This window comes from Pristiophorus japonicus, chromosome 7 (genome assembly GCF_044704955.1).
Source record: "Pristiophorus japonicus isolate sPriJap1 chromosome 7, sPriJap1.hap1, whole genome shotgun sequence".
NCBI lineage: Eukaryota > Metazoa > Chordata > Chondrichthyes > Pristiophoridae > Pristiophorus > Pristiophorus japonicus.
The window spans coordinates 180491301-180503760 of NC_091983.1; the positions used below are offsets into that span (position 1 = coordinate 180491301).

The 12460-nt window shown below is 46.1% G+C and overlaps 1 protein-coding gene across 4 annotated transcripts in view; it reads right to left on the reverse strand.

The window, feature by feature from the left end:
* Nucleotides 1-12460, reverse strand: part of ascc3 (activating signal cointegrator 1 complex subunit 3) — a 777147-nt gene that overhangs the window by 755006 nt on the left and 9681 nt on the right. For all 4 annotated transcript variants that reach the window (XM_070885599.1, XM_070885602.1, XM_070885601.1 and 1 more), the window contains exon 2: nucleotides 12188-12337. In XM_070885599.1, coding sequence (XP_070741700.1) covers nucleotides 12188-12277 — 90 coding nt within the window. In that variant the 5' untranslated portion in view covers nucleotides 12278-12337. The remainder of the gene's footprint in view (nucleotides 1-12187; nucleotides 12338-12460) is intronic.

The following is a 12460-nucleotide window of genomic DNA, read 5'->3' on the forward strand; positions in this document are numbered from 1 at the left end:
TTCAAAAGGCTTTCGACAAGGTCCCACACAAGAGATTAATGTGCAAAGTTAAAGCACATGGGATTGGGGGTAGTGTGCTGACGTGGATTGAGAACTGGTTGGCAGACAGGAAGCAAAGAATAGGAGTAAATGGGTACTTTTCAGAATGGCAGGCAGTGACTAGTGGGGTACCGCAAGGGCCCCAACTGTTTATATAGTACATTAATGATTTAGACGAGGGAATTAAATGTAGTATCTCCAAATTTGCAAATGACACTAAGTTGGGTGGCAGTGTGAGCTGCGAGGAGGATGCTATGAGGCTGCAGTGTGACTTGGATAGGTTAGGTGAGTGGGCAAATGCATGGCAGATGAAGTATAATGTGGATAAATGTGAGGTTATCCACTTTGGTGCTGAAAACAGAGAGCCAGACTATTATCTGAATGGTGACAGATTAGGAAAAGGGGAGGTGCAACGAGACCTGGGTGTCATGGTACATCAGTCATTGAAGGTTGGCATGCAGGTACAGCAGGCCGTTAAGAAAGCAAATGGCATGTTGGTCTTCATAGCGAGGGGATTGGAGTACAGGGGCAGGGAGGTGTTACTACAGTTGTGCAGGGCCTTGGTGAGGCCACACCTGGAGTATTGTGTACAATTTTGGTCTCCGAACTTGAGGAAGGACATTCTTGCTATTGAGGGAGTGCAGCGAAGGTTCACCAGACTGATTCCTGGGATGGCGGGACTGACATATCAAGAAAGACTGGATCAACTGGGCTTGTATTCACTGGAGTTGAGAAGAATGAGAGGGGATCTCATAGAAACTTTTAAAATTCTGACAGGTTTAGACAGGTTAAATGCAGGAAGAATGTTCCCAATGTTGGGGAAGTCCAGAACCAGGGGTCACAGTCTAAGGATAAGGGGTAAGCCATTTAGGACCGAGATGAGGAGAAACTTCTTCACCCAGAGTGTGGTGAACTGTCAAATTCTCTACCACAGAAAGTTGTTGAGGCCAATTTACTCAATATATTCAAAAAGGAGTTAGATGTAGTCCTTACTTGTAGGGGGATCAAGGGGTATGGCGAGAAAGCAGGAATGGGGTACTGAAGTTGCATGTTCAGCCATGAACTCATTGAATGGCGGTGCAGGCTCAAAGGGCCGAATGGCCTACTCCTGCACCTATTTTCTATGTTTCTATGTTACACGTTTAAAAAAAAAATCCACGTGAGGCATCTTCCACCCTTCAACATGTAGTTCAGGTCCTGGAATATTAGGTCCTTCATTGAACTACCTGTGAACTTTTTGGTGTGGAAGCAAGCTATCCTCAATTCGAGTGACTACCTATGATGGATGATGCCCGATACAAGACACCCAAGGCAAGCGCTCCACTCGGAGCTTCGACACGGGAAGTGAGCCCCAGGTGGACAGAAGAAACGTTTCAAGGACACCCTCAAAGCCTCCTTGAAAAAGTGCAACATCCCCATCAACACCTGGAAATCCCTGACCCAAGACCGCTCAAAGTACAGAAAAAGCATCCGGAAAGGCACTGAACATCGAGTCTCTTTGCCGGGGGCAAGCTGAAGCCAAGCACAGACAGCAGAAGCACCCCTCCCACCCGTCCCTTCGACCACAGTCTGCCCCACCTGTGACAGAGATTGTAGGTCCTGGCATTGGACTTACCCAAGAACTCATTTTTTAGTGCGGAAGCAAGTCATCCTCGACTCCAGAGGACTGCCAAAGAGAAGATGATTCTCATGCCTTGTTAGCCTTCCCCAAATGCATTACCTCACATTTCTCCAGTTTGAATTCCACCTGACCAGTTCATTGATATCTTTCTTCATTATCAACCACACAGCCGATTTTAGTGTCATCTACAAACTTCTTAATCATACCCCCTACATTCAAGTCTAAATCATTGATATATAGCACAAACAGCAAGGGGCCTTGTACTGAGCCCTGCAGAATCACACTGGAAACAGCCTTCCAGTCACAAAAACACCCTTTGCTTCCTGCATCTGAGCTAATTTTGGATCCAACTTGCCACTTTGTCTTGGATCCCATGGGTTTTTAACTTTGTGACCAGTCTGCCATGCGGAACCTTATCAAAAGCCTAGTTAAAATCTATGTACACTACATCAAACACAGTACCCACACGGTTCGAGTTTGGACACGGCTGCCGAGTTTTGGATGACCTCAAATTTACGTAGGGTAGAATTTGGGAGGGTAACCAGGAGTGCATAGGAGTAGTCAAGTCTAGAGGTAACAAAGATATGAATGAGGGTTTCAACAGCAGATGAGCTAAGGAAGAGCAGAGACAGGTAATGTTACGGAGGTGGAAAAAGGCGGTTTTAGACATTCCGTGGATGTCTGGCCGGAAGCTCATTTCAGGGTCAAATATGACACCTAGGTTACGAACAGTCTGGTTCAGCCTCAGGCAGATGCTAGGGAGAGATGGAGTCGGTGGAGTAAGAGGGAGTCAAGGATACATCCTTGGGGGACTCACACTGGATTCTCTGGTTATGATTAGATAGATAAGAATGGAACCAGGCGAGTGCAGTCCTACTCAGCTGGATGATGGTGGAGAGGTGTTGGAGGAGGACGGAGTGAAAGGCTGCAGACAGGTCAAGGAGGACGAGGAGGGATAGTTTGCCTTTCTCAGTCACAAAGGATGTCATTTGTGTCGTTGATCAGAGCAGCTTCTGTACTGTGGTGGGGCGGAAATCAGATTGAAGGGATTCAAACATGGAGTTCCGGGAAAGATGTAAATGGATTTGAGAGACGATAACACATTCAAGGACTTGTAGCTTGCGAGCAGTTTGGTCAAGAGTTGTGTTTTTTTTTTTTAAAAAGGGTGATGACGGCAGATTTGAAGGAGAGGGGGACAGTACCTGAGGAGAGAACACCATTAACAATGTCAGCTAACATGGGAGTCAGAAAAGGAAGTTCGGTGATCAGCAGTTTAGTGGGAATAAGGTCAATGGAGCAGGAAGTGGGTCGCTGGACAAAATGAGCATAGAGGTGGTCAAGAGGGGAGATCAGAGAGAAAGTGGAGGAAGATGCGAGTTCAGGGCTAGGGTGGGGCAGAACCTCAGAGGAAGTTTGGCCCGATGGGCTAGGGGAAGGAAGGGAAGTGGCAGAGGCAGCTGATCAGATGGTCTCAATCTTTGAGACAGAGGAGTCCATGAGCTCCTTGCACTTGTTGTTGGAGGCGAGTGCGGTGAAGTCAGGGGAGAAGGGTTTAAGAAGACAGTTAGCAGTAGAAAATATTCGCCGGGGTTATCTTTGCATTCCAAAATGATCCAGGAATAGTGAGCAGTTTTGGCAGACAAGATTAGGGCCATTCAACCTAACTGGTTGGTGCCAGTGATTATGCTCTACGTGAGCCTCCTTCCACCCTACTTCATCTAACCCTAGCGGTATAGCCTTCTATTATTTTCTTCCTCACGTAGCTATCTAGCTTCCAATTAAAGGCATCCAAGCTATTTGCCTCAACTACTCCATTTGGTGGTGAGTTCCATATTCTAAGCACTCTGAATAAATAAATTTCTCCTGAATTCTTTATTTAATTTATTAGTGATCACCTTATATTTATGGTCCCTAGTTTGGACTCCCCCCACAAATATTTCCCGATAGTCATAACCTCTCAGTTCTGGTTCATTCCTTGAGAATCTTTTTTGTACTGTATCCAGTGCCTCTATCATTTTTGTAATATGGAGACCAGAACTGTATTTTTTTTTAATTTGTTCCTGGGATGTGGGTATCACTGGCAATGTAGCATTTGTTGCCTATCCCTTATTGCCCTTGAAAAGATAGTGGTGAGCCGCCGCATAAAACCGTTGCAATCCTTGTGGGGAGGGTATTCCCACAGTGCTGTTATGGGGGGAGTTCCAGGATTTTGACCCAGCAACAATGAAGGAACAGCGATATATTTCCAATTCAGGGTGATGTGCAACTTACTTGGCAGGGAACTTGCAGGTGATGGTGTTCCTATGCTGTACTAGGTGGTAGAGGTTGCAGTTCTGGGGAGGTGCTGCCAAAGAAACCTTGGCAAGTTGCTGCAGTGGATCTTGTAGATGGTACACACTGCAGCCACGGTGCAATGGTGGTGGAGGGAGTGAATGTTTAAGGTGGCGGATGTGGTGCCAATCAAGCAGGTTGCTTTGTCCTGGATGATGTCGAACTTCTTGAGTGTTGTTGGAGCTGCACTCATCCAGACAAATGAAGAGCATTCCATCACACTCCTGACTTGTGCCTTATAGATGGTGAAACAGCTTGAGTCAGGAAGTGAGACACTCGCCGCAGAATAACCAGCCTCTGACCTGCTCTTGTTGCCACAGTATTTATGGTCCCGTTAAGTTTCTGGTCAATGGTGACCCTCAGGATGTTGATGGTGAGGAATTCGGCAACAGTAATGTCGTTGAATGTCAAGGGGCGGTGGTTAAACTTTCGCTTGTTGGAGGTAGTCATTGCCTGGCACTTGTGTGTTGCAAATGTTACTTGCCACTTATCAGCCCAAGCCTGGCAGCATGCGGGCATGAACTGCTTCATTATCTGAGGAGTTGCAAATGGAACTGAACACTATGCAGTCATCAGCAAACATCCCCACTTCTGACCTTATGATGAAGGGAAAGTCATTGATGAAGCAGCTGAAGATGGTTGAGCCTAGGACACTGCCCTGAGGAACTCCTGCAGTGATGCCCTGGGGCTGAGATGATTGACCACCAACAACCGCAACCATCTTCCTTTGTGCTAGGTAGGACTCCAGCCAATGGAGAGCTTTCCCCCCCACCCCGATTCAATTTTGTGGGGTTCCTTGGTGCCACACTCGGTCAAATGCTGCCTTGATGTCAAGGGCAATCACTCTCACCTCACCTCTGGAATTCATCTCTTTTGTTCATTTTTGGACCAAGGCTGCAATGAGGTCTGGAGCCGAGTGGTCCTGGCGGAAACCAAACTGAACATCGCTGAAGAGGTTATTGGTGAGTAAGTGCCGCTTGATAGCACTGTTGACAACATCTTCCATCACTTTGCTGATGATTGAGTGTAGACTGATGGGGCAGTAATTGGCCAGATTGCTTTTGTCCTGCTTTTTGTGAACAGACACACATGGGTAGTTTTCCATTGTTGGGTAGATACCAGCATTGTAGCTGTACTGGAACAGCTTGGCTAGAGGCGCGATTAATTCTAGAGCACAAGTCTTCAGCACGACAGCCAGGATGTTGTCAGTGCCCATAGCCTTTGCTGTATTCAGTGCACTGAGCCGTTTCTTGGAGTGAATTGAATTGGCTGAAGACTGGCTTCTGTGATGGTGGGGAACTCAGGAGGCCAGTAAGGATCATCCTCTCAGCACTTCTGGCTGAAGGTATTTGCAAATGCTTCGGCGTTATCTTTTGCACTCACATGCTGGGCTCTGTCATCATTGAGGATGGGGATATTCATGCAACCGCCTCCTCCCGTTAGTTGTTTAATTGTCCACCTTACAAAGGCCTTTGACACTGTCAACCGCGAGGGTCTATGGGGCATCCTCCTCCGTTTCGGATGCCCCCAAAAGTACGACCCAATCCTCCGCCTGCTCCACGACGACATGCAAGCCGTGATCCTTACCAACGGATCCAGCACAGACGCAATTCACGTCCGGACCGGGGTCAAGCAGGGCTGCGTTATCGCCCCAACCCTCTTCTCAATCTTCCTCGCTGCCATGCTCCATCTCACAGTTGATTAGTTCCACTCCAGTGGGGAGCTTAACTACAGAACCAGTGGGAACCTGTTCAACCTTCGCCGTCTCCAGGCCAGGTCCAAGACCACTCCAACCTCTCTGTCGTCGAGCTACAGTACGCAGACAACGCCATTGTCTGTGCACAGAGGCTGAACTCCAGGACATTGTCGACGTATTTACCGAGGCGTATGAAAGCATGGGCCTTACGTTAAACATTAGTAAGACAAAGGTCCTCCACCAGCCTGTACTCGCCACACAGCACTGTCCTCCAGACATCAAGATCCATGGTGTGGCCCTGGACAACGTGGACCACTTCCCATATCTCGGCAGCCTCCTATCAACAAGAGCAGGCATTGACGATGAGATCCAACACCGCCTCCAGTGCGCCAGTGCAACCTTCGGCCACCTGAGGAAAAGTGTGTTTGAAAACCAGGCCCTCAAAACTGTCACCAAGCTCATGGTCTACAGGGCCATAGTAATACCCGCCCTCCTGTATGGCTCAGAGACATGGACCATGTTCAGTAGACACCTCAAGTCGCTGAAGAAATACCACCAGCGATGTCTCCGCAAGATCCTGCAAATCCCCTGGGAGGACAGACGCACAAACATTAACATCCTCGACCAGGCCAACATCCCCAGCATTGAAGCACTGACTACACTTGATGAGCTCCGCTGGGCAGGTCACATAGTTCGCATGCCAGACACGAGACTCCCTAAGCAAGTGCTCTACTCTGAACTCGTCCACGGCAAACGAGCCAAAGGCAGGCAGAGGAAACGTTACAAGGACACCCTCAAAGCCTCCCTGATAAAGTACAACATCCCCACTGACACCTAGGAGTCCCTGGCCATAGACCGCCCTCAGTGGAGAAAGTGCATTCAGGAGGGCGCTGAGCTCCTCGAGTATCATTGCTGAGAGCATGCAGAAATCAAGCGCAGGCAGTGGAAGGAGTATGCGGCAAACCAGGCTCCCTGCCCATCCTTTCCCCCAATGACTATCTGTCCCACCTGTGACAGAGACTGTGGTTCTCGTATTGGACTGTAGAGCCACCTAAGAACTCATGCCAAGAGTGGAAGCAAGTCTTCCTCGATTCCGAGGGACTGCCTGTGATGAAGAAGAATTATCCACCACCACCAATTGTGGTCTAATCAAGGTTCTATAAAACGTTAATATAACTTCTCAGTTTTTCAATTCGATTTCTCTAGAAATGAATCTCATTGTTTGTTTGTATGGATAGGACTTTGTGATAGATAGGGTTTCAAGCTCAATTCTGGGTCAAGCAGGGTGTCTCGGCTTTGCACAGTCTGATTCAGCCTACGCGAGTGGCCAGGGAAGCGGATTGTGTCAATGGCAAGGGCTTGGGTGTATGGCAGGGACAGAAAATTATAGCTTTGATCTAACTGGAGGAAATCCACAACATAAGTTCATAGGCGTTCTGATAGCACAGAGTTAGCCAGAGTGAGGGGGTAGAGCTGGCATTGTCAGCATTAATTTGGAACTGATCCTATACCTCTCGCTGATAAGGGGCAGGGGAAAAGAAGGGGACCAAGGATAGAACGATAGGAACACAGGAAGTGGCAATGCAAGGACGTTAAGCTGCATCAGGAAAGGTAGGAGTGAAACTATGCAATAGCAATGCTATGAGTTTGGACAATAGAGAAATGGCAATGTTTACTGTAACAAACACCTCAGAGAAATCAATAAAGACAAAGAGAGATAGTCACTTTGGCCAGGGCACTTTAAGTACTGTGATTCTTTTTCAAAAAGTCAACCCTCGAGCTTATCCTCATGGTTCAACGAGATATTAAAAAATGATCAGAACTCACGGTGGATAAGTCAATAGGCCCTGATGGTATGCACCCTAGGCTATTTAAATCAGAGACAAAATAGCAGACTCTCTGGCCACAAGTCTGGCTAAATATGCAAAATGTGGCACTGGACTGGAGAAGTAGTCAATGTAGTACCTTTATTCAGAAAGGGATATATGGATAAACCAGGAAACAATGAACCAGTTCGTCAAACATCAGTTGTGGGCAAATTCATAGAATTCATAATGAGATAAAATTAGTGAACATTTGAGAAATGCGTGGGTTCATCAAGAACTGCTGGCGTGGATTTGCTAGATGCAATTCACGTTTAACAAATTGAAGAGATTTCTTTTTGAAGAACTGACCTACTGGGTAGATAAAGGGAATGCAGTAGATGTCGTGTATAAGATTTTTTCAGAAAGCATTCAATAAGGTGTCTCATATTTTCCATACCGCAGGAGCCTATCAGCAAGGGCAGACATCAATGATGAGGTCCAACACCACCTCCAGTGTGCCAGCGCAGCCTTCGGTCACCTGAGGAAGAGAGTGTTTGAAGACCAGGACCTCAAGTCTGGCACCAAGCTTATGGTCGACAGGGCAGTAGTGATACCCGCCCTCCTATATGGCTCAGAGACATGGACCATGTACAGTAAACACCTCAAAGCGCAGGAGAAGTACCACCAATGCTGCCTCTGCAAGATCCTTCAAATCCACTGGGAGGATAGACGCACCAACGTCGGTGATCTCGCTCAGACCAACATCCCCAGAATTGAAGCACTGACCACACTCGACCAGCTCCGTTGGGCGGGCTACAGTGTCTGCATGTCCGACATGAGACTCCCAAAGCAAGCACTCTACTCGGAACTCCCACACGGTAAGCGAGCCCCAGGTGGGCAGAGGAAACGTTTCAAGGACACCCTCAAAGCTTCCTTGATAAAGTGCAACATCCCCACCAGCACCTGGGAATCCCTGGCCCAATACTGCCCTAAGTGGAGGAAGAGCATCCGGGAGGGCATTGAGCACATCGGGTCTTGTCGCAGAGAGCAATGCAGAAACCAAGCGCAGACAGTGGAAGGAGCGTGCAGCATACCAGATTCCCCAACTACCCCTTTCTTTCAACCACTGTCTGTCCCACCTGTGAAAGAGACTGTAATTCCAGTATTGCCTGTACAGTCACCTGAGAACTCACTTTTAGAGTGGTAGCAAGCCTTCCTTGATTTCAAGGGATTGCCTATGATGATGATGTCGCACAAGGGGTTGGTTAGAAAAATTTTAGGAAGACCGACATGTGAAAATTAATTTTAGTGTGAAAAATAAGATACAATTAATGGAAAGATATAGAATGGTGTGGGTGAACAGAAATATCTAGTTTGAAATACATAATTCCAGAAAATAAGTTTAGATAAATAAAGCTATAAAAAAAGACCAACAGCATTTTGAAATTTAAAGTCAGGGCAATAAGTACAAGAGTAAAGAAGAAAAAAAATACAAAAAAATGGTACAAAAAATTGGTTAGTCCAGTTATAAAAATGTGGGTGCCTCATTATAGAAAGAACATTAAAGCCATAGAAAACACACAGCACAGATTCATTTTCTTTTGGTTGGGAAGTCAATGACAAGTGATCAATTTTAAATTGTCAAGAGTGCGGAGCGAGGTTAGGAGAAATGTATTAATCTTGAAGATTACTGGAACATGGAATGCTTTGCCACAGGGAGTGGTTGAGGCAGACACCAACACACATTTAAGGGAAAACTGGAGAAATATTTTTTATTAGAGGACAATACAGAATATGGCGAGAGCGTGGATCAGTGGAATTAGTTTTGGATTGCTCAAGTGAAGAAACAGCAGATATAAGAACATAAGAAATAGGAGGAGGAGGAGTAGGCCAAATGGCCCCTCAAGCCAGCTCTGCCATTTAGCAAGGTCATGGCTGATCTTCCACCTCAACTCCACTTTCCCACCTAATCCCCATATCCCTTAAATCCTTTAACTGGCAAGTTTCGGGCAGCGTGCAAGGCCCTTGCCACAGGCAAGTGAGAGTGTCATAAATATGCAAAGCAGTCGGAGTCTTATGATGTAAATAGTACCCTGACACAATTTTAATACGTAGTATCGTGACCCACTACCAGTGGTCAGCTTGTCAAACAAAGCTGGCGACAGATAAGGGCGGGCCCAGAAGAGAGGTGTGAAGGCAAGATTTTTAAATTTTTTTGGTTTCCTTGTGGGCCAGAAGGTGGTGTTTGAATCGGCTACTGGCACATATAAAACTTGGCCAGAGAGCTTGGCTTCTAGCATACCTTGCTGAAAGCATACAATCTAGCATAGCAATGAATAAGTGGCACGGGATATGTAAATGAAAGGTCAAATTTAATAGACAAGTGTAAAGTATGATGGACCAAATGGCCTCCCTCTGTACTGTAAGCTTCTATGGGGTAAATGCACCAGTGTGCCACTAAACCATAAATCCAGGAAGTCCAAATGCATCAAATTAAGCGGCATGCTTCAGTTTAGTTCTGCTGCCCAATAAGTTAATGCTACTGTCTAGTCTCAGATGAAAAACAGCCATTTAGGTCAAGTTCTTGAGGCTTGCCTGCACCTGCAGAATCGTAACAACAGAAAAGATCACCTCCTTCAGGAAACAAAAAAAATAGGAAATAAACTCCCTCTCCCCACCATCCCTGCCCCCTCCCCCACCTCACCCCAAACAAACCTGGAATTATTTCAGGACTGTAATCTCACCTCAGTTCAAGCAATACTTACAAATCACTCAAGCTTGCTCTGACAATTACACAATCTGAACCCCTGAACCCCTTAAAGAAACAAAAACAGAAAACACTGGAAACACTCAGCAGGTCAAACAGCCACCAGTGGAGAGAGAAACAGAGTTCCTGTTTCAGGTCGATGACTTTTCGCCATGTAATGTATGCATGTGTGAGTATGCTCACAGGTTTGTAGAGTTGAGATTTCTGCAGTCTAGAGGGGTCCGTGTTCCACATTTATGTCAAACGTGTGAGGTTGCAGCCCCTCTTCCAATATTTTAAGGGGCTGCTCCTCAAATTCTGGTTGCATTTCAGTTCACACTCCTGATCTTTGGGCGCCCTGTGCAGAGGGGAGCGGGCAGGTCGGAAGGCCTGCTCGTGGCCTTCCGCGAGAGGTGGGCGCCGGAGGGACTGGAGTGCATCATCACCCCCGGAAACCAAATTTTAATTTGAACCACGTCTAAAAAGTTAATTTGTTTAAATTTGTCGGTTTTAGTGTCCCTGCACCCCCCACCTTTTAGCCAGGGGGCACTTGTATAATATGTGTTTCTGGTGCCCTCAAAAAAAAACCCCAAAAAATAAAATTAAAAAGGGGTACTTGATTTAATGTTTGTGTTATAGATCCAACTCAAAAAAGTTGTAGAGTTGTGAGATTTCTGCGGTCTAGAGGAGTCCGTGTTCCACATTTATGTCGAATGTGTAAGGTTGCAGCCCCTCTTCCAATATTTGAAGGGGCTGCTCCTCAAATTCTGGTTGCACTTCCGTCCCACACTCCTGATCTTTGGGCACCCTGTGCGGAGGGGAGCGGGCAGGTCAGAAGGCCTCCTCGTAGGACTGTTCCTGGACATAGCCAAGGTGGCCATCAACAGGTCCAGGCAGCAGGCGGTCGTTCAGCCTGACTCTCTTCCACAGTTACACCCGAGCCAGGGTGTCCCTGGAGATGGAGCACGCGCTGTCCACCGGTATGCTCGCGGCCTTCCGCGAGAGGTGGGTGCCGGTAACGCATCACCACCCCCGGCAACCAAATTTTAATTTGAACCAGTTGACTATCCAAAGTTTAATTTGTGTAATTGTGTCAGTTTTGGTTCTGCCCCACCCCCACCCCTTTAACCAGGGGGCACTTGATTTACAGGTGCAACTTAAAATAGTTGTAGAGTTATGAGTGGCTTAGCCAGTCATGTGATGTTTTCAAGATTCAATAAAACCCCAGCCAGTTGGGTTCAGGGGGATCCACAATGAGGCAGGTGATTGTGAGCCTGGTGGATGAACTGGTAATGTGTAGTGTGATTGTTAAACCTTTGCTAATAAACCATGAAGCAAATACATTACATGTCGGAATTAGAAAAAGTTAGAGATGTAACAGATTTTAAGCAAGTGCACGGGCAGGGACTGGGAGGAGGTCAGGAAAGAACAAAGGTCTGTGATAGGGTGGAAGGCAGGAGTGATTAAATGACAAAAGTTATGATTGTACAAATCAAAAGCAAAAGGAAATTAAATAAATTATGCCACAATTATTCTGGAGGCCGTTGGTCAGGGAGCAAACCATTTATTTTACCCTATTGTCTCAGGAGAAAGTATTAAATAGAAAATAATAGGGAATCCATACCATAAAAAAATGGGGACCCTGTACATTTCAAGCATGCAAGAGTTCATTCATTTAGTGCTTGTATGTACAGTCTAAAATTTATCACTTTATTGTGAATAAAAACTATTCTGCACGAGTTCATATATAAATTGAAAATGCACAATCTCTCTTTAGGCTTTGCTACAGAAATTGTGCTGCAGTCCTCAAAAGAGTTAAACTATACTTGCACAAAATATTGTAATGCAGACATGGTCTTATCACTGAAACACCCTTTTGGATGCATTTGCCTTTATTTGATTTTAAACTGGATCTGATTGAAATGGAAAATGTAATTCCAAAAGCCTACCATCATCTCTGAAGAATCCTCAATATATTCATCTTGTCTGGTGACATTTGAGAAGTAGCGCAGAGCTCCTGTTAGACGAGGTAGTTCCATTTAATCCCGACTCACTGATCCATAGGAAGAGTAATCAAATTGCTACTGGGGTTTGCAAAACTGCAGGCAGAACAAAAGTGGAAAGTCCATGAAACTATTCAACTGATATACAAGTTTCTCAATAAGAAAAATATAAACTCTGGCAGTTATAGCCAGAATGCAATATAGTTGAATAGGCCCAAC